We start from the raw sequence: 22,563 nt of genomic DNA, 5'->3' as shown, positions 1-22,563 counted from the left end.
GTTCTTATTGTAAAGGGATGAAATATTGTCATTTATTTTAGAATTTAAAAAATGGAATATACAGAATGATAAAACAGTGTGCTTAAACAATGTAAACATGATAAAACATGAGTGGTCTTGTGACATCCAGCACCCGTTTAGCAGTCAAAAGCCCTTATCCTGCAGCTTATTCAATTATACAATAATCTCTTTCACATTAAAGCCAGTTAGCATCTGTTTTCCATACCTGCAACAGGTATTTCATAAAGATAAAAATGGCAGCTGCAGGTACAGAAACTGACAGCCAGATTTGGACAGACGAGTACTCGAACAGTTTATCATACAGAGTGTTTTTCCCCCATTTCAGCATTTGCTCATCAAGACGGATAAGGCACAGAGTGGATTTAAATCCTTACAAAAAGGCATCAGAGAGAGCAAAGTGGTTGGAAGAACAGCTCACGCTTCAAGTGTCACATTAGTGCTACTGTTAGTGGTCTCCTGAGACAGCTCAATGACACACTGTAAAATCCATCATCTCACCTCCAGTCACAAACGCTTAGGTTGAGCGAACAGGAGCTCTGAGTCCTTCCAACTCCTTCAGTTCACCAGTTAGTTCCATTGCACCATTATTTCAGTAAATTACTGCAGGTTTGGCAGCAGTAGATTGTTTTAGTTTGGTAAAAGATATTTTAGTTTTGTAAATGTATTCACAAAAGTTTACAGGCCCCTGGAAATGGCTGCAGTGACACTGGAAGAGAAAGGACGTTTTAGGATAACAAATATAACTAGAAATCCTGATTCCAACTGAGTTCTCACAATTCAAAAAGCCAAAATGAAGTCTTATGTCCACCAATTGCAAAGGTTGCTTGTCAAGAAGAGCTGCCCGACTGATTGTCTTCCTGACTGCTGGCAGCATTACTCAAGGGGTATCTCTATGACATCCTCCTCGATGATCTCCCCCTGTGGGATGTTGACGTGCTCTGGCGGGCTCTTCTTGCAGCTCAGCCCTGAGAAGGGGCTGCACCAGGACAGAGATAACGGGCCGCCGAACGCCACCTGCATGGCCTCCCGACACGGCACCTTTCCCCACTTCCCTGTCTCGCCCTTCAGACGCTCGATTCCCTGCAGAAGACACAACAATGTTGGTCTGAGGTGAACAGAACTGAGGCAAAAGAGGCTGAAAATCTACCATTTTCTACATGCACTATCAATCACAACTATGACACAAAGTTGATGACTAAAACTGCAACGATACCATGGTTTTGATCTTTGGGCATGTTTCTCTTGAAATCAGACTGAAAATGTCAGGACAAAAAAGCCTTCAGATTTAAATTAAAGGACAGATTCAGATTTTTCAAGTTTATCTTCATTGAATAGTTATTTGCCGTATGTATGTTGAAGGGGTACTAGTTACTGTAATCACTCCTCCTGTCCATGTCCTAGTGTGACTACAGTGTAGTCACACCGGTCAGTGTAGGAGTGGTTACAGCAACCACAAATTTTTTCACTGTACATACAGCATGTGAGCGATGTTAAGTATATCCTTTTACTACTTTTCTATTAGTTCTTTTTTTTTCTTTCTGACAGACATGCCCAAAATGTCTTAAAACACTAAACAGAATGACTCGCATGCACTTTAAAAATAAAGAATGACACCTGTGAAAGAAGCAAACAATTCAAATGATCAAAAGGTGCATGCATCGTGATACACACGGAGCTCACTCATTCATTCATAATGTTTGGTTGAATCTGAAACGGCAAAAAAAAGGCATGAAGCGCACTTTGGCCTTCAGATTGAAATCTGCATGCTTGTGTTATGTTAAGCCTGATGGGACAGTTAATGTTACAAGCTTACCTCTCCTCAAGATTATAAAGAGTTGTCTGCTTCAGAAAGCTTTTGGCAGAACGAGTAATCAACCAAAGCAAATGCATGAGTGTGGAGAGAACACTGATTGGAAAAGTAGCCGATTACAGACAGTAACGTGGGAACAGAATGAAAGGAAAGAAGAGAGGCTGTGAGAGGACTGTATGCAGGGAAAGTGGATACCTTTTCTAAAAAAGGTGCAATATGTGAGAATTGGCCACCTGTCAAACTCATACAAGCAAAAAAAGGGGGCAGCAAATCACCAATCATCAGTAACTGCTACCTGTAGCTGTCATTAGCTAGTTAGCTCAGCAGGAGAACACCGGGACAATTGTCCTAGGCCCTGGGTCAAAGGAGGGCCCAAATGGGACCTCTAACCTAAAAATAATCTGCTGTAATAATAACTCAAAATACATATTTTCAAAAAACGTTACATAGTATTTGTGAGTCATTTAAAAGCATTTTTGTCTTACCATAATTGTCCTTGACATAGTGGTCAAAAACTTACTTTCCATCCCTAAAATCAAGATATAGACTGCAGGTCAAAGCCTAGACATTATCTTGCATGAGCGACGAGTGACTGCTGCCTTGCAGAACTGCTGCAGCACAACTAAATGGAGAATGCTATTGTGTGCTTGTTATGGGAAATGCTGGCGGAATGGCACTGGAATGGTCAAAGACACAATGTGTTCAGGCAGGTACAGGAGAGGCATGAAGTGGGAGGAGTGAGAGGGGAGTCGAGTATCAGTCAGTGCCCACCTTTGGTGGCCTGAGCTGTTCTCGACAGGAAAGGCCAGGGCTAGCAGGCTAGCATGCTGACATCTCTGCAACAGTGCATAGATGTCTTTGACATAATGTCAACGCTGCGTTTTCTTAAAATACTGTTGACAATTTGAGTTAATTTTTTAATGTTTGAATTCTTACATACTGCACCTTTAAACAATATCTGAACATAAATAAATGAGGCACAAACATTTAAATACACTAAAAAAGGCAAGCAAACAGTTGTTGCATTGCAACTGAGAAGTATTTATTCTCTGCGCATGTGCTGAAATATCTTCAGAATATTTAGAAAGAATTTAAATTTCTGTAAAAAACAAATCATCTCCACCATCACTTTCACCAGCGAGACTTGCCACCATCATACCAGCAGTGTTTCACATACATCACTAAACTAGCCTTCACCTGTACCATGCATTCAGATAACAAAGGATACACACAATATCATGTAAACAAAGAGTAGAAGAATAAAATGCACAATTCAGAACAGAGCAGTTCACACAGAAGAAAATCCCAAATGATAAATACAAAGTGCGAGTTAGCATTTTTACAGAAGTACATGTGTAAATGTGAATGATGAAAGTTTTTACTTTAATGCTTTGAAGTCATCTGGAATAGCGCAGAAATACAATACATCCAATATCCTGCTACTGCATTATAAGATATATGCAGTTACACATTTTTCATACTTTGACTCCACTCAGGATTTAACAAGTTTTCTCCAACAAAAGAGTTTTAAAGCTAGTGTAGTGCTAGCCACTGTCCTTCTTTGAGGAATTTATTTTAAAAGCTTTCAAAATAATCAAGAGTTTAGAGCGCAGGAGCCATTTCACTGGCAAGTCTTGGTCTTGGACCAAAGTATGGTCATAAGACCTCTAAGGGCGTCCTGTTGGGTCTGGCATCGGGATGTTTGTAGTGGATCCTTTGGGTTCTGTATGTTGGGGATGGGGCCTCCATGGATCAGGCTTGTTCTACCATGTCCCACAGATGCTCGATCGGATTGGGATCTGGGGAATTTGGAGGCCCAGAAGCGTCCTGGCTTGTTTCAGTTAAGGAAAAAAACCTCTGCCCTCTATCAAAGACTTTTTTCATGTCAAGCATGTATCAGAGAGGAATCAGGGTAAATGTTCCACATTTGGGCAACAAGTAGCTCTACATGTCATTCAAAACACATGATTAAATCATTGTAACTTTTTGGTCCATCACGTGATGCTCAAATACAACCGTTTAAAGGATCCCTTTTTTTCCTTCTGTGGTGAGAACTGTCTAGCTCACCTGACACTCACAGGTGACATTACCCAACAATTTGTGCTATATCGTAGGCAACCTTGAAGACGTTTCACCTCTCATCGAAGAGGCTTCTTCAGTTCTAACCAACTGGAGGGGAGTTGCAGGCTTTAAACCCTGTGTGGGAGTGTCCTTACAGGGTCGTTTAGGCCACATGTAAGTGGTGACTCAGGGTTGACCCTTAGGACATCCAGGCCTAAGCAGAGTAGTGTCGTTTATGCTGTTCAATGCAGCCAGGATTGCACAGATTTGTACTTTGGGGAAACAAAACAACCCATCCATAAGTGAATGGCACAACACAGGAGAGCCAATTCCTAAGGTCAAGACTCTGCTGTCCACTTACATCTTAAGGAACAAGGTCATTTGAGGCCTTTGAGGACAATGAGGTAAACATCTTGGCCAGAGAGAACAGATGGTTTGAAAGAGGCATAAAATAATCCATCTATGTCAAATTGGAACGACCATCTTTGAACAGAGGAGGTGGCCAAATACATTACTTATCACCCACCTACAACCCTGTCCTGTGTTCCCTCCCCAGACAGCTGAACACCCATACACACCTGGACTCACCTAGCTAGTGACCCACATGAATGCCGGTTGGGTCAATGACCCACAAGTGACTCTGAAACGCTTAGAGCTCACATGAGACATTAACGACTCTGTAAGGACACTCCCATACAGGATTAACAGCCCCCCTCCAGTTGGTTAAAACTGAAGAAGCCTCTTCGATGAGAGGTGGAGTGTGTTCAAGACACTGAAATGCGTCCAATTGCCTACGATACAGCACTTAGAATTACCATGACCTGGATGACTGAGAACCTTAATCAATACCCATTAATTTATCCATTAATATAATTTAGTGCTTTGCAGCCTTCTACTTTTTTGATTTCCTGGTGTTTTTCACTGGGGGGTCAGCTCACCTTATAAACGATCCCAATGACTCCCACACAGTGTGATGTACAGAGCACTGGAATTATATTGGCAATCCATATTGGCAGATATTGGTTAGGTATCAGAATTAGTGGAGGAGGAGGAAAAATGGGAACCTCTTAATAGACCTTTTGCAACTGATTATATTAAAAATAACTGCACTCCATCTATGTGAGCTAGTTTCAGGGTCCTAGTGTTGTGTATTCAGATTAACTGTCATGGCTTACTGAAACGTCTAATGGAACTGAGCCATCATTTACTGAATTTGTTTCACCTGTGCTTTTCCTGCAATGACAAGTCAAAATGTCTGCTGTGAATAATGTCTGAATAAGTGGAACCAACCTCAGTATTTAATCATAATTGACCATAAATCCACAATAATGATGGTAAACTGTTTCTCTACATGCTATATTTGGCACCATTTAGAGCCCACCTCCAGTAATTTTTCTTCCTGTATAATGGTCAACCTTCTTTCTCAAAACTCAAACTGGGGGCAAGATTAATAGTCATAAGTAGTTATTACCATTGCAACCTAGCGGTGTCACGATTCTCCAAATCCTAGATTCGATTTGATTTTCGTTTTTAAGGTCACCATTCGATTCGATTCTCGTTCTTTTCTTTGTTTTGTTTTTTCTTTTAGCACAGATGGCTATGCCATTTTTAGACTAGTCTAGTATAGGATCATTGATTTTTTGCCAAGATAACTCATTTCATTTTTTCTTATTTCAAAAGATGGTCTATATGGTGTAGTGAGTGATATAATCTCCATTATCCGTTTCCAATGTACCACACTAAGGCCTTATTGTCAAATTTAAATAATTTATTAACAATATAAATGTAACAATAACTTGTTTCACCAGTCAATTGGAAACTAACTGTAAACAAAAGAAGAGAAGTCATAGAGGGTACCTGCCATCTAGTGACTCTGTAACTGCAGTGTGCACTCTTTACAGCAGATGTGAAGAGTGTACACTTAAGGTAGTGTGTTGTGATGGTCATGTAGCTCTGTGTTGCTCTGGAGGTCCAGCAATCTGTCATTAAGGCCACTAAATCTGCACTGCTCAGATAACTTTTCCTTCACATTATCACACATGGAGGGCAACACCTTTGTGGTAAGAAGCAACCTTCGTGGCATTTCGTAGCATGCTTACATCCAGGGTTTTCCACCACTGAATAAGGTTGCATGTCTGATGCTACAAATACCCCTATAGTGCTGGTTATTGCTTTGAATTTTGTGGAAGTTCAGCTCTAAGTGAGGACGGAAGAGTTGGCTGTGTTAACGGTGTTGTTTTCTCAGTTAAGTCTACTTCTTTATGATGCCTGTAGAGATGTTCGGCCATATTTGTCGTGCTGCCTGTGGCTAAATCCTTGATTCCACTTTTGATTTCGAAGGTCGAGATCATTTCGATTGATATCTGTCTAACAATCGAGATCGTGACAGCCCTACTGCAACCAGACTGCCTTTCTGGCAACACTAGCATTGATTAGTGATAGCATCGATATTAGCATGGACAAGCAGCATGTAGGTATAGTGATAGGTGTCCTCAAATAGAAGTTCTACTTGTGTATTGAGGAGCTACAGAGTTTATTTGTGGTCAAACTGTAACCTCTAATGTACATTTTCTGCCTCCAGACAACGTCTCTGCTAAACTTTCCTCTCTGCTCTGGTCGCTAACACCAGTCTGCTCTGAACACAATCACATAGCTACCCCTCTTTCTCTTGCTCGACCACTCACACTCTATGCACGGCCCTGTTTCTTAAAGAAGCCGCACAGCTTTTATAACCCCTATTAGAGGACGTGTGACTCCCAGATTCTACTATAGTCATTCCATATTAGCAACGGCTTAGATTTTGTGACTTCGAGCACAAAATGTAATTATTTGGCAAACAGTTTGGCTCTTTCTCAATATTCTATATCATATATATAAATATATATATATATGATATAGAATATATAGATATATGAAATATCTGAAAAATACCAAAATATACTGGAGGGGGGCTTTATATGAGGATCAGCCTTAGATTTTGATTTTCTGCTCTCACCCTTGTACAATGAAGGTAAATGGAACACTCATCTTAAAAACTCAACATGTATACTGTATATCTGGAAACAATGTCATAGCTTCTCTAAATATTCAACAGATGTCACTGTAAATAGCCCTAGTGAGGTCTGTGAATCAACCTAAGTAACCAAGATATTATTCTCAATCAATCTTTTTTGTATAGTGCCAATTCACGACAAAAGTCATCTCATGACACTTTCCAAATTTTGGAGGTCTAGACCATACTCTTTAACTAATTTCTTTACAGGGACCCAACATTTCCCCCATGAGCAAGCAATCGGCGACAGTGGTGGGAAAAAATTGCCTTTAAACAGGCAGACATCTTGAGCAGAACCAAATTCAATTTTAAGTGCCATCTGCCTGGACAGACTGGGTTCTGCGAAGCAATATTGCCACTGAGTTTCTCCCTAATGCTTTGACATCAAATTATAGCAGAAATGATGAGTCAATTAATGGATTAGTCAATCAACATAAAATTAATTTGAAACTATTTTGATAATAATTTTAAAAGGTGTGATCTGTAAGAAATGGCCAGAATTCCAAGGTACTATAGGGGACAGTATAACCACTTACTGCTGCTTAGTATACTCTTTGCTGTAACTATCCTTAGCTGGAACAGCTAGCGGCAGTTAGCAGGTAGCTATTTTAGCCATGGAGCAAGTGTCTCTTTCAGCTGCGAGCTCACTGTGGTCACAGGGGCTCAGCCAACTAGAAGTGAACACAGCTGGACATCAGATTGGGACTGAACACAGCCTCCTTGACCAGCAGTGGTCAGTTTGAAACCAGGAGATACAGTACAGAGGTGATTTACACCAACTCTGATCAGGACTATGACTATGGGGACAGCAGAGACGTGCAGAGGAGAGAGAGAGAGAGTGGGGCATCAGCAGCGTCCAAAAATGAGTCAGAATATTCCCACATCTTACTCTGAGAAATGAGAATTTATTTTGATAAACCAGAGTTTAAAGCACTTTTTTCCATTTTATTTGTATTTTGTCATAATTGCTTCTTATCCGTTTATGATTACTCGCTCTGTGATTATGTTTGTGGTATCTGTTTGTTATCACATTTTTGCACCTATTCTGTTTTGGTGTTTTTCGACATCATTGAAAATGAGGGCTTGCCCTCAATGATTTTTCGAGATTTAAATAAATGTTCAACGAATGGCTGAATGAAGCATCCAGAGTGTGAATAAGAGAAAAACACAGTCCTCTCCACCCCTCTGCTGTAAAATAAAAAATATATCAGCACTGGCAGTCACATTTCAGCAGTGGAGCTGTGCTGCTACTAGATGCATATAGAGGAAACACTGGGTATTATGAGACAGGACGGGCCGGGGCTAGCATGCTTACTTTGGTAAACATCGCAACACAGTACACAGACATTTTTGACCTAACGTCAACACTGCTGTACCTTCACATTCTGTTGATAATGCTATTTCATTCTTTCAGTGTTTTTAGAATGTTTTTCTAAAATTCTGGCCATATCTTACAACTTGCCCCTTTAAGTCACTTTACAGTTTACAGGTCCTCAAATGTGAATATTTGTTGGATTTCTTAGTTTATTATGACAGTGAATTGAATATCTTTGGGTTTTGGACTGTTGGTTAAATAATGAACACATTACTTCGGGCTCTGATGGGCACTCTTTTACTATTATCTGACATTTTAGAAAATAATTGATATATCATAAAATTATTTATGAAAGATTTATGAAAACTAATAATTTTTGGCAGCCCTAAATGAACTTCTATTCTCTTCGATTGTATTGATGTGGTTAGGATTTCAGTGGTAGCTGAAATCCTCAACACCTAAAACAGAAAGTATCAGTGTGGCCACCTATACCACTACGGGAAAGTGAAAACATGTTTTTCTGGGATTTAGCAGAACTAACCCTTACAGGAAAGCAAGAGTATACAGAGCAAGAAAAGAGAAGGCTTTTGATACAAAACAGAAATAGAAGTAGTTCAGAAAAACAGATACATCACAGTGTTTGCAAACAGGATTCACAAACTCAAGGTGTTTTCTTTTTCTCTGCAACTCCACTCAAGGCAACACAGAAATAAACGTATATCGCACTTAGTTGGTAACACAAAAAGCAGGTGGAAAGCTGTCCATGGCTAGCGTGGGGGATACAGTGTAAATCATGTTCAGCTTTGGGAGTAGCAGACTGCCAAAGTCGAGCTCTGTGGGGCTGGACGGGGCTTCCCACTTTAGTTTTGACCCCGGCCGCCTCATTCCCTGTGCTGAGCCTACACCACATACTGGTAGGTCTCAGCCTTCCCATGGTCAGGGGTGGAGAAGGGACTAAACCACAATAAGGAGAAAGGGTGTCCAAATACCGCCCTCATGTTCATCCACTTAGTTTTTTTAGCCCATCTTCTCTCTTCCTTTTTCAACTGCTCTATGCCCTGAAAAACGAGAGACAACCAAACTTCAGTTGGTGGAATTTGTGACCCAGTCAGATATCACAAATCAATTTACAAATACTGATTTCTAAAAAAACAAAAACAAAAACACACTAAAATGAACAAAAAAAAAAAAGAAAAAGAAAAAAAGAACTGTTCTATGAATCATCTGGGCCACAAACCCAGTGTTTCAGTCATTTCTCTGCAAGCATTATGTAGCTGCTTCTGTCCTGTTGGCTATCCCTGTGTGTTGTATAGTCCTCTACATGTCTCCTACATGAAATGATCAAATGTCTCCCATATATCTGACCTCGAGTTGCAGACAAAAAGAAGTTCAAAGCAGGAAAAAGAATTTGGTCCAGTGAGCTCCAAAGGTACACCAAGAGAATGATTGTAGGACAGCACCAAACTACATAAAGGGGATACTGATTCCTTCTTCCACTGATACATGGACACATTTACCTGGTTTTACACACTCACACTAACTCTGAGGCTAGAGCAAACATTGAAAACTTCTCATGATGATTTTATCAGCAGATTGTACAAGTTTTTCCTGCAGGTTAAATGGCATACTTTTATGACTACTACCACGTGGCACTGGTGTATAAAATACACAAGTGATGACACCAGCAAACACACTTAGGTAACACACAAGTCAGTATTTTGGTGGATATTAATGGTTAAATAAATGTTTGTCCATTACAAATGACACAAATATTAAGTGGCAGTAGGCAACATGAACATTCTTTTGAAAGTTTTTCAACAACTAAATACAAAGGTGCAGGCACTCACAGACATCAGACAAGCATGCATCTTTTTAAAGGAAGCCTTCCATGAAACATTGTTTGTGACATGCAGTAGTAAAAATTGGTTATTTCAATCAAAATTATGATGAATTAATGCCTTCTGCAGCTTTAACATGGAGTATATATATAATTCAATAGTATTCCTTTGCACTTTACTCAACTTAGAACAGTTTTACTGTCTTCAAACATAACTGATATAAACCAAAAGCAGCGTAATCATATGTACAGTCTTGAATAAAAGTTTATATACACTTGTAAAGATCATGCACGTATGTCATGGTAGTCTTGAGTTACAATGATTTCTACCACTCTCATTTTTTCTGTGACAAAAAACATTCATGAAGTTTGGTTCAATAATTAATTTATTATGGGTCTTCTGAAAATGTGACCAAATCTGCTGGATTTTACAGTATTTTTAACATTTCGTTAAATGTCCCTTGGCCATTTTCACCCTTAATTAGTTGCTTTTAATAGCCATACACAAGCTTCTGGTAGAGCGCTGGCTGAATTTTTTTACCACTCCTCTTGACAGAATCAGTGAAGTTCAACTACACTCCTCAAAATTAGTTAGTGATATTGGTTATTTTGGGTCTATGGTGCTGCCACACGCATACAAACTTTGAAAAAAGACCATCTGTGCTTTTTTGAGTGAGATACAGATTTCTGACGGTGTCTTGCCTGCAGTTTCCAGATGAGCGAGTCAAATTTGGCTTCATTTGAATAATCCCACCCACAGTGTCCACCCACCAGGTACAACACTACCGTCTCGGAGATCCGCCATTACGCTATCAAAAGCACCATGTCGAAGCGCAACAAGAAGTGCCTGTTTTTGTTTGTAAAAATCAACATAAGTGCCTATATTCTGTCCCAGCTACAGAAGAGACAGTGGTTGTGTTTCATTTTTAATGAAAATTTAATTTAAACGTGCCGGCTATGGTTCTTGTGAGTCTGTTTGTGTGTGCTAACCACAAAGCTGGCGTTGCCTCGACACTGACCCTCGTAAAAGGATCAGTCTCAACCATACGGGACCCAGCAACTGCACCCGAGGCACAGGTAAGTGTCGCAGCGTTTTGATAGTATTTACAGTTGCCTACGAGTATGGTAAAGCCAGCTTGAAATTGGCTAACTAGTTAGCTCCGCTTCGGTCCGCTATGCAACGGTGTTTGAAGTGAGTTTAATGTTAATAATATTACGAGGGAGCTTGGTTGTCACAGTAAAAAGTCTGGAAACGTGCAGACTGGAGACAGAGACTATACGAACAGTGTCCAAGAGTTTGGAGACTGTGTTGGAGACAAACACAGCTTTCGCTAGCTGTTTTTAGACATTACCTGTTGCAGGTCAGTGGGGGATGGGAGCCGGGTGGTTGTGTTGGGGAGTCCTGCTGCAGCCGCAGAGTCTGTATTTTTCTGAGCCTCTCCTTCTGGGTCCGATTCTGGGTCAAACTGGTGTGGTTGAACGACAGCATCTCGCGAGCCATAGCGATACATCCACCGTAAACATTAGCGCATGCTACCGCTAGCGTCAGCGGCATCCTCTCCCTGAGAGGGGTGTGTGTTAGGACGGAGCTCATTAGCATTAAAGGTGCAGGCACAGAAACGGCTGCTCTCAGCAGAGCTCAGTAGAGCAACTTTTAGACAGCTGATATTCAGGACCAGGATGGGTTTGGGTTTCGCTCATCTACATTTCGAATACAGTGTTGTTGGACCTCTGACAGCTGTGTGGAATTGATGAAAAACAGTATAATATGGGACCTTTAAAGTTGAAGATTCGACTACACCGATACGCAGACCTCTGGATCGATCTAAATGTACTGTCAACATCTCGATGACCGGATTTAAAAGTTAAAAATCGGTTGCATGCATGGTTGAATGAAGCTGCTATGCTGCTACTTCCTCACAACATCTTCAAACTCTCGTAAAAGTTCAAAGGTCAGCATGAGACTCTCACGAGATTTGGCACAGAAACGTTAGCACTGTGTTGCCAAGGTAACAAAAGCAACATGTCCAACAACACAGACGAGATTTACAATGCACACAGAGATAAAACACTTTTTCCAGCCATTACTTAGCCACAACTCAGGGATGTCTAAGGTAATCACGACATCTATAGCCCGTCTTATTGCTAAGGACTATAAGCTGTTTGCTTTTGAACGTATTGCTATCATTAGCTGTTTTCAGTGACTGCTTGTAGTACTGCACACTGCTAACTGTCAATGTCTACTGACATTATGTACTGAATTGAACCATACTGCACACTGTTAAGTTAATCCAACTTTTGAAGTAGAGGATACAGACAGCCAGGGACATCCAGTTCAGAGAGGTCCAATTCAGACAGGTCCAGCTCAGAGAGACCCTGCTCATGGAGATTCAAAATACTTAGGATTCCCTGGTCTTCTGAAATATATATTTGATAAGCAGTGCAACTTTTAAGGAATTGGCTTATTCTAATTCATAATAGAAAATTAATGTCATGAAACAAAGAATTGTGGCGGGATTGTATCGTATCATACCAAAACTGGATCAAATCGTACCGAATCGGAATCGAATTGTTCCATAATAAAAAGAATCGTCCCTGAATCTTATGTAGCCCATGTATCTAGATACGTATCAAATTGTCTTATGAGAGAGAGACGCACACCCTTATCCCAATATTCCTTACTAAATTTGAGTAGCGTACATTTGTTAGCTTCCTTGCACAGAAGTGTTACTTCAGCACAGTCCACATTTTCTTGATGGGGTTCAAGTCAGGAATTTGGGAAGGCCATTCCAAAATCACATTTCTAGCCTGACTTAGCCGTTCCTTTACTACTGATCTGTGTTTGGGATCGTTGTCCTGTTGGAACACCTTAAGGCACCCTAGACCCAATCTTCTGGCTGATGATTTTAGGTTTTCCTGAAGAATTTGGAGATAATCCTCCTTCTTCATTATTCCATTTACTTTCTTTAGAGCAGCAGATCCACTGGCAGTAAGACAGCCCCACAGCATAATACTACCAGCACCATGTTTGACAGTACGTATGGTGTTCTTATTCATTGCAGACCTGCTTTTTTGGTTGACCATCCTGACCAGTTTTCTCTCAGTAGCAGGTGATAGTTTGTGTTTTCTTCCTGATTATGGCAGTGACACAACTGTGCCATGCACTTTATACTTGCAAACAATTGTTTGTACAGTTGATCTTGGGACCTGTTACTGCTTTGAAATGGCTTGAAGTGACTTTCCTGACTTGTTCAAATCAATAATGCACTTTTTCAGATCAATGCTGAGCTCCTTAGATTTTACCATTGTAGTGTTTGTGACTGAGCCTACTGGGTGTATCAAACAAGCCCTATTTAAACAGGCCGAGAAAAGTCATCAGTCAATCATAATCACTCAGAAGAAGTTAAGAGGCCATGCTACACAGCAAATCTGATTGACACAACTTTCCATAATCACGTAACGTAATCGTTCAAGTTGCTGTATATTTTTGCCCAAGCAGACTTGGTCACATTTTCAGAAGATCTATAATAAAGTAATTATTGAACCAAACTTCATGAATGTTTTTTGTAACAAAATGGTTTGTGTTCCACTCATTCCATCACAGAAAAACGAGAGTTGTAGAAATCATTGGAACCCAAGGCTGCCATGATATACATGCTCTTTACAAGTGTATGTGAAGTTTTGACCACAACTGTAGTTACCTAATTTCAATCTTTATTTAAAGGGCAGAAAATCTATACAAGAGTGACATCAGGTTCCAAAATAATATATCTATAATGGTTACGGGACACACTTTCTGTTTGCATTGGGGTCAAACTTTGTGCTTTTGAGGTAACTGCCAAGATAAGGGAATCAGCTGAAGACCAAATACTTTGGAGGTTACTTTGGAGAAAGTTGTAACAGAAGATAAACAACTATAGACCCATTGTGAAAGAAGTGTCTCTAAAACGGTGAATAAATTCTTTTGAGCCTCACAACCTCCGCCAAATGACTCGTTTCACTATCATAATTTGAGCCATTCGGTCCAATAATATTTGGAAAGTCTAGAAGAGCCGCACGATTAAACGATTTTCATAGCTGGGAAGTCGAGATTTTTTGGCTTCAAAACATCACTGAGCAGCTTTCATAGGAATGAACAGGGCTTCGCCTCCAACACTGTGTCCAGTAATAAAACGTCCTTGAATAGCATCCCAATTCCCTCCTTATTTACACACCACCACCACGATGTTGATAACATATCATCACTTCACACGGCGGAATTTAGCGTGTTTACCCGGGACTTACGCTTAAATCAAAGACGAGCCGAGGTGACAAAAATTTGTGTCTGCTGCAGGGTCAATTCACCTGGGTGTAAATGTAGAGTTTACACATGCTCATCGCACACAAAAGCCAGATCTTAGCGGGTTTAAGTGGGATTTTTGACCAGTGGAAAAGGGGTATTACTGTTGCTATGCCTACCAATGTTCTGAATGCAGAAAGTTTACATTAACATCAGTGGCCAAAATTCATACACATTTTTTAAGCAATGTGTCCTTGACATCAGACAAAAGTAGACAAAAGCAGGCTTTTTATTGGTTGTGGTGAAATATGATTTCACAACCATTGTGTGTCTACCATCCACACATTTAACACTTTGTTGCTCTGCAGAAGTATTGGTCTTACCATCAGCACTGTGAATGCTGCACAGACACCACCGATTCACCTTTAAAATATTGAAGTTGGCAGAAACTTACTTTTCAGACAATGTTTCCAGTCAAAGTACAGACTTGCAAGTAATTTACTAAACATTATTTTACATCAGGCTGCAGAATGAGAGTCGTCACTTGTACAGTGTTAACAGTTTGAATTAGAGGCAGGTGGTCAAAGATGTTAGTGTTAAAAAGCAAAAGGGAGGCAGCAGCAGGGAGAAGAGCAGAAGGAAGTCGTTAAACAAGAAGAAAGGAGAAGGACTGCTGGTTACTAAATGGATCACTTACTGTCTCGTCGGTACAGATGGAGTGGACTTGGGTGCCGAACATCACAGAGGTGAAGATGAGGAAGAGGAGACCCTCAAAGCACAGGAGTATAAGGAGGATGACTGTTGCTGGAGGAGAAAAGGAACTGCACTCTAGGGAATGAAGGGACATGGAGGAAGAGAAGTGAAGGGGCAAAGAGAGAGGGCTATATGAGGAAGTGCTATACACTACATGTAAAGAAACTACTGCACTCTGCTGGTAAGTGCCTACAGCAGCACTACTAGTGAGGATGCAAAGTGTCGAAGCAATACTGTCAACATGTATGTTCACCTGCCACATGGAAGGCTAGTGCATGTTGGGGATCAGGAGGTTTAGATAGGATTGTTGAGTAGCAATGATTCCCAGATCATATTTACATACATTAAAGAGTAAATCGAAATGTTGTCAACTTTGTGACTTTCTCGCTAGATTTAGCAGCAGGTAGGCACACAAAACTTTTTATGCTTCAATAAGGCAACAATCTGATTCTCAATACCTTGTTTCAAAATATTCTTATTGTTTTCTAGAATGACTGTTGTATCATCTGATTAAATCAAACCTGCCAACTAAAGTACTAAAGAGGGTAATTCAAGGGGTTGGGGTTATGTTTTTAAGCTGTTCTGGTCATTTTTCTGTATGTATGATAAATATGAAATATAACAATAATTCTTAAAAAGTTAATAGGTGGTCATCAGATGATAGCAGGGGTGCTCAGAAAAAGCAGGTAGGCAAACGTGTGTCGATAGTTTTAACACATATACAGAGGGAACCTCCCTTCCAGAAAACCGCTGCAGTAGACACAGCTGTGAACTGCAGGGTACACATACATGTAGGGACAACCAACCTTCTTAATTGTGGGCTGGAGCTTGGAAACTGTAAACCAAATGTAAAATTTCTGTTGCCTTATGAATGTAGGGCTCAGAGTAAAGACACAGAGTCAAACAGGAAGTTAAAACGGAAACAGACTTGAAGTCTGGAGCCACAGCTTGATGATTAGTTGATTTTGTTTCCATCTGCAGCCACAATTTCAAAGATTTTTCAAAATTTTACCAAGTTTTCTCAGAATACAAACTCTCTATGAAATTAAAGCTTTGTTTGAGAGTATGCAGGCCATGATTCAGCGTCTTACCCTGGAAGCTTTTATCATCAGTCCTATAGACTGCTCTGATGCTTAAGTGCCTTATGTGCCTCAGTTTTAATCTAAATATGACTGAGATATTGATAGAAGGCCAAGACAAGTCTTTGATTAAGCTAGTGTGGCACATTGCAACTAAGATGACAAACAAAACAGGTTCCAGGAACATCAATTATTACATATTATTCCAAGATAAAAAAAAATAAAATATGAAAATATGAATTGCGTGCCACCAGAATGTGAACCTCAATCTGCTGATGTGTTGATGCAGCTCAGTGTGCTATGCAACCCAATCCTTTAAATGCCTGCAGTCCAGGTTGCACACATTTTATTCATACCCATGATTATTGTATTTTTGACAAAGTTAAATTAATTTATTAATCCCATAACATTCTCATTTGCCATAGGCTCCAGGCATTAAAAAGGAAAGCACTAACATTGTTAGTATGAATCATATGAATGATTCTGTTTGTGTTTATAAATTCTATCAATTTCAATTTCCTTCATTAGAATGACATGTAAATACATCTGTCTATATAAGGCATGTAAAGGAAAATAAAGAAAAATAAAGATAATACAAACCGGTTTTAAGAATATATACATTATATGTAAAATATATAAAATGAGGCCAGTGTTTCCCCTATATGCATTTAGCAGAAGCGAACCAATTTATTATTATTAATTTTTTTACAAGAGGAGAGGAGAGGAGAGGAGGAAGAAAGGGGGGGGGGCTTGGGCTGTGTTTTATCTTACATTATTATTACGTTATTATTTTGCTACAGATGCTTCATATAGCCTCGCTACAGGTCAATTAACACACCTGCAAGTAAAAGCATATAGTGGAAAAGAGAGGACGCATTCTTATAACTTGAGAAGCTAACGTTACATTATTTTGCACTGTCACGCACTTGTCAGTAAAGCACAGAAACTGAATGGACTCCCATCTTATCACTTTAGAAACTAAAGTTGTATTTTTTCTCGCTACTGACACTTCATATGCAGACCTATCTCACAGACACACACACACACACACACACACACACACACACACACACACACACACACACACACACACACACACACACACACACATTGTTAACGCGTGTTAACAATAATTTGTGAAATAAACAACATTTGGTTGCTCCATGTTGATACAAAGAGGGTAGGTATTCCACATGCACAGACTTTTCTTCATCCTGGAGGCTGGCCTACTGTGCCCTAGGGGCACCATGACAAAGACAGTTGAAAGATTTTCAGATGAGTTTAAAAATCGGCTCATCACACCTCATATTTAGTCCCTTATGTTGCTTACAGAGTGATAAAAACCTTGCAGTCGTACTCTGTGAACCTACAAAAACAAAAAATGTGCGCGTGTGACACCTTTCCTGCTACAAAACCATCCTAGGGGAAACACTGGAAGTATACAAGTGAAGGGAATGTAGGGCTACAGAGGTTTTGACCAAAAATAAAGTAAAAAACACTCACTTGTCCAATCATCTTCAAAGCAGTTAAGGAAATGGAAGACCACCATGACCAGAGAGTGGAGAGAGATGAGTGCAATGTACATCTAGATTAAAAAAGGAACAAAATGAAGAAACCATTCACCACAAACACTCACTGCAAACAGAGTTATCTACTGAGGATTCCCTCTCATCTGCATCTGTGCTGCATTACAACAACAGCTGCTGATTTCCTCTTGAAGAGGACTTTCACAGTGTCAGGTAGAATCTGATGGCAACTTCTTATTGTCATAAGGTTGAAAATAGGTCATTAGCAATCTTCTTCAATTTATAAAATGATTAAAGTTTTTGGTCATCCACATTATGAGAGACTTAGACTTGCAGTGAACTTACTGTGAAAAGCACAAAGTACTTTTGGTTGTTCTCCCCAACACAGTTATTAACCCAGGGGCAGTGGTGGTCCATCTTCCGTATGCAGCGTTTGCAAACACTGTGTGAGAGACAGCAAGTTAAGTGTGAAGGAAAGGGAGTGGATTCAAATAAAATAAACACTGTATCAACCATCAAATAACAACAATAACGGTGCAGAAAGTCAATATTGGCAGAAAGCGAAGGCCACTACATTCTAGGAAGAGCACAAATTAACAAGAGTCAGAATTTATGATAACAGTCTGACTTCTTCACTGCACCAAAACACTGCAGCTGTAAGCACAGGATTGTGAGAAGTCCATGTCCTTTTTGTCCTACCTGCAGTGGTGTGCCCGGTCAGGCTTGATGCTGCAGCACTTGGGACATTTGTAGACCACCTGCCCTGGTTTCAGCTGAAGGCTTTCTATGTATTCCTTTGTAGCATTCCCTTTTGGCACCGCCCCCTAGCAAGAAACATGACCACACAGTAGATTCAGTGTCATTTATGGCTCATTAATCACCATAATAAAACAAGCAGGCAGAGGCTTAACGTACATTTACAATTTTATGAAAGTGAAGCACCACTAACCAGGACTATATCAAGCTTAATACCCTAAACTGGTCTGAAATGACAATGGCAGCTTAAGCATGAGAATGTGCGTGAAATACCAAACAAGTCTGACTTACGGGGTCGGTGCACATGGCCCTGAGGTGTGAGGCGAGGGCAAGAAAGGCCAGAAAGTTGAACAGGGTTCCATTCACAATGCTGTATGTCAGATTCTTGGAGGGCAGCAGCATCACAAACAGCACCACAAACTCTGCGTAAAACACCAGCAGCCAGGTGATGACGGCGCACATGATGCCACAGGCGTCCCTGATGAACCACATGGCGGAGGCAGAGGAAGAAGTGATGACGTCTTTGGAGATAGGTATGCGCTGTTCGGCCTGTAGACAGTTGGTTCCTGCCCCGAACCCGCCCTGCCCACGATTGTGCTCCACATCCCTGCATCTGTGCACTGGGCTCTTCATCCTTCATCTAAGCTAGGTGCCTGATGCTGCTGCTGCTGCCACCACTGGACCCACTTTAGGCATCAGTCTCAGTCACCGCATGCTAAAGCAGATGGTCACAGGTTAGAGGCAAGTCAAAGGTTTGGTTCTCTGGAGAAGCATTTTATCATCAGTTGAGACTAGACGATCACTACACCAGCAAGAGAACCCAAGGTTTCCCCAGTGTTTAACAGAGGAGATAGGCAACCTCACCTGAAACAAAGACTACCTAAACTACCATCATAAAACTGTAGAATTATTGTATAAAGACATGCTGATGCAGGTTCTCACTCATCCAGGCCATGGTAGTTCACACACAATGGAGTGCTATATCGTAGGCAACTGGACGTGTTTCAGTTTATTGAAGATGTTTCAGCTCTCATCCAAGAGGCTTCTTCAGTTCTGACTAATACCCCTTTGCCACTGGTTAAAAATCCCACTTAAACCCGTTAAGATCAGGCTTTTGTGGGCAATGGGAGTGTGTACATTCTACATTTACACCCGGGTCAATTGACTCTGCAGACACAGGTTTTTATCACCTCCGCTCGGCTTTGATCTAAACGCAACAACCGGGTGAACACGCAATATTCTGACGCATTTCCCGCCTCGCGATGTGCTGACGCGTTATCCACATTAGGTGGTGGCACTGATCAAGGTGGTGGCAACATCCCAATGTTGTTATTTGTGCTCCTAGGAGCAATGTCTGATGAGCGAGAACACACGCGAGTGGCCTTCACAGAAGTCTTTTTAACGACCCTTAGTTATTTATGGACGCTGCAGTGGATCAGACTGATCTGATACATCACAACATCACTGGAGTCTCATACCGGAGTGAAGACAGATAGCAGATTAAACTCAGGTGTGTCACCATCAAGTTTTATATCTTGTTTGTTTTCTGATTCACCACCGAGCTAAAATGTGTCAGCCTGACTGCAGGTGAACAAAAGGACCACAAGCAACTTTCTTCATTTATTCAAAATTATTTTCTTTTCATGGTCTGTTTTTAACACGAGGCTGATCATTCCCGAGTATGTGATGTGTTCAAAAGACACCATAATCACATTCTGGGTTATTAAATGATGATTTTACAATCGGAATATCAATTAATGTAGAGGCAAATATATATATATGTGTATATGTGTGTATATATGTATATGTATATATATATATGTACATATACATAAACATATACATATATATATATATATATACATATATACACACATATACACATATACTTCCACTAAGGCAGGGGCAATATATTGATGTTATATCGTTAACGTTGTATGAGACTAGTTAATGTCTTAGATTTTGAATATTGTTAAATAGTGATATGGCATACGTATTGTCTTTTCCTGCTGCATTACAATCAAGTGCTGAACTTATCAGACTACGTTCTTGCTATTCTAACATTTGCCTTTACCAGTTTTGTCATTATATCTACTTTATTGATGATTCAATCATCAGCAATGTGGATCGTCAATCAAAAATCATGTTGCATTAATATTTTGTAAAAGTACCAACAGCCATCCCTAGAAGACTGTCACAATATCTATAGTGAGGTATTTCGTAAAAATATTGTGATATTTTATCTTGTAGCCCAGTTGTAGATATTTTGAGATTTCAAAAGATTAAGACATATATTGTGTATCAAAAATGATATGATATAGCCAAAAAAATACTGCAATATCATTTCAAGATCATATTGCCCAGCCATAATTCCCATATCATTTACATTGTTTCCTGTTATTCTTCATACATTTCTGTTACTTCCCACTGAAAGTTTCCATCTTAGCTAATCCTGGAATTTTCTCAACCCGAAGCTGACCTGTCAAATAAAGTAGTGAGTAGCAGACTGCTGTGTGTCTGTGTGAGCATTGCAGGTATAAAGTGCTACACCTGAAATGAAGTAGGCTGCATGACAAAGAATGAGGATGAAACATTTACACAGGAAATGCTGACTGAAACTGAACTTTCCTGTTCTACAGTAAAACCGGTCCAACTATTTAGCAATTATTTAAACATCCTTTTCATATACACGCTTATGTGTAGTGATACATTATTCTTTAATAAAGTAAAATTTATTTTATTTTCCAAGTGAAACACTTTCCAGTAAGTGGTAATTAAGTTTTAAGAAAAACACTTAGAACCTCAAGAGTCCTGCACAATCTGGTAGCTCTGATATGGACATTTCATGACAAGGAGCCAGAGGTGAAAGCTGTGCAGTTGTATGTGTTGGGATGTAAAAGGTTCATCAACTGGAAGGTCAAACACAGCGCAGCACAGAGCAGCTGCCTCTGCAGTCTGACTCAGTGCCACAGTACCTGGAGCTGTGTGAGAGATGACTGAGTAAATGGAGAGGTCACTAAAATGTGGTAAACTGTGACCTGGTGTCTGTGCTCATCACAACAATACAATTAACACTTCTTTAACCCAACGAGACAATATTCTCATGTAAGTCCATGTTAACTCGCAATATGAAATGCAATATGAATCATATACATTAACATGCATGTCAGATTATATAAGTGGGCATGGGCTGCCTTATGGAGCAAAAATGGTTGTTACTGGTTGGTTTCCAGCAGTTTCATATAAACTGTATCACCAGTTTCCATCTCACTGCTTGGTAAACAAGCTAGCAGCGTTATATCTAGCCAGGTCAGCTAATCTTTAAGCGGCTACTAGTAATGCAAAATTCAGTTATAAAAAATCGGCCCAAGACAGCGTGCTGTTAGGTTAAACAGTTTATAGGCCTATATGATACTGCAACCAGACTAAAATCATCACGAGCCGATACACATTAAGTAACGTGAGTTCATTAGCCTGCGCTAGCTGCTAGCGAACGTTTCAGAGTGAGCATTTACTAACCTGTTTTCATGTTCCTGTCAGCGTCCTTCCCTTTAGCTGTAAAGCGGTAGAAGTCCCGGGATGTCTGTCTGCCTTCCCTTTACATTAATTAGCATTATATCCCGTTGAATGTCACCTGAAACGCGAGCACCTTACGGATACTCTCGGTGATGCTGGTGGTTATTAGCTCCCCTTCGATGCCCTGTTCCTGTTCCTGCCCTCCACCTCCACCAACAACAAGACGTCGTGACGTAAGGAAGCGAGCCAATAGCATCATCACAAAGTTTCAAGGCTTTTCACTCCAGAAGACATCTATCTATCTATCTATCTATCTATCTATCTGTCTATCTATCTATCTGTCTATCTATCTATCTATCTATCTATCTATCTATCTATCTATCTGTCTATCTATCTGTCTATCTATCTATCTATCTATCTATCTATCTATCTGTCTGTCTGTCTGTCTATCTGTATATCTGTCTGTCTGTCTATCTGTATATCTGTCTGTCTGTCTATCTATCTATCTATCTATCTATCTGTCTGTCTGTCTGTTTGACGTGTTATTTTATGGGCAAT

The 22,563-nt window shown here is 40.1% G+C and overlaps 1 protein-coding gene across 4 annotated transcripts; it reads right to left on the bottom strand.

Annotated features, from left to right (window-relative positions):
* Position 1: 1 nt before the first annotated feature.
* Positions 2-22,211, bottom strand: zdhhc3a (zDHHC palmitoyltransferase 3a). Of its 4 annotated transcripts, XR_014623037.1 has the most exons (8): positions 22,009-22,211; positions 18,781-19,204; positions 18,433-18,557; positions 18,079-18,175; positions 17,711-17,792; positions 15,073-15,203; positions 9,043-9,317; positions 1,108-3,662 (listed from the first exon to the last, which is right to left on the bottom strand). XR_014623037.1 is itself a non-coding variant. In XM_084358492.1 (7 exons), the coding sequence occupies exons 2-7, from the start codon at positions 19,120-19,122 to the stop codon at positions 895-897; spliced, it is 984 nt and encodes a 327-aa protein (XP_084214618.1). In that variant the 5' UTR covers positions 19,123-19,204; positions 22,009-22,211; the 3' UTR covers positions 2-894. The 4 variants fall into 4 exon arrangements, 3 of the variants coding, with proteins under 3 accessions (XP_084214618.1, XP_084214620.1, XP_084214619.1); XM_084358492.1 differs by lacking the exons at positions 1,108-3,662; positions 9,043-9,317 and adding an exon at positions 2-1,101; XM_084358493.1 differs by having other exon boundaries at positions 1,108-9,317.
* Positions 22,212-22,563: the final 352 nt, after the last annotated feature.

Source organism: Pagrus pagrus, assembly GCF_965226575.1.
Source record: "Pagrus pagrus genome assembly, chromosome: 7".
In the NCBI taxonomy this organism is placed as follows: domain Eukaryota; kingdom Metazoa; phylum Chordata; class Actinopteri; order Spariformes; family Sparidae; genus Pagrus; species Pagrus pagrus.
Note: the sequence above shows the minus strand (reverse complement) of the source record. Positions and strands in the feature narration are given on the sequence as shown.

What these genes read in the sequence shown, in the direction of transcription:
- zdhhc3a (XM_084358492.1), bottom strand. Translation starts at nt 19,122, where the DNA reads ATGAAGAGCCCAGTGCACAGATGCAGGGATGTGGAGCACAATCGTGGG. An exon ending in GGGCCATGTGCACCGACCCC is followed by an intron (nt 18,558 to 18,780) that starts GTAAGTCAGACT and finishes GTTTCTTGCTAG; the next exon opens with GGGGCGGTGCCAAAAGGGAA. An exon ending in CTTTGAAGATGATTGGACAA is followed by an intron (nt 15,204 to 17,710) that starts GTGAGTGTTTTT and finishes TTCATTCCCTAG; the next exon opens with AGTGCAGTTCCTTTTCTCCT.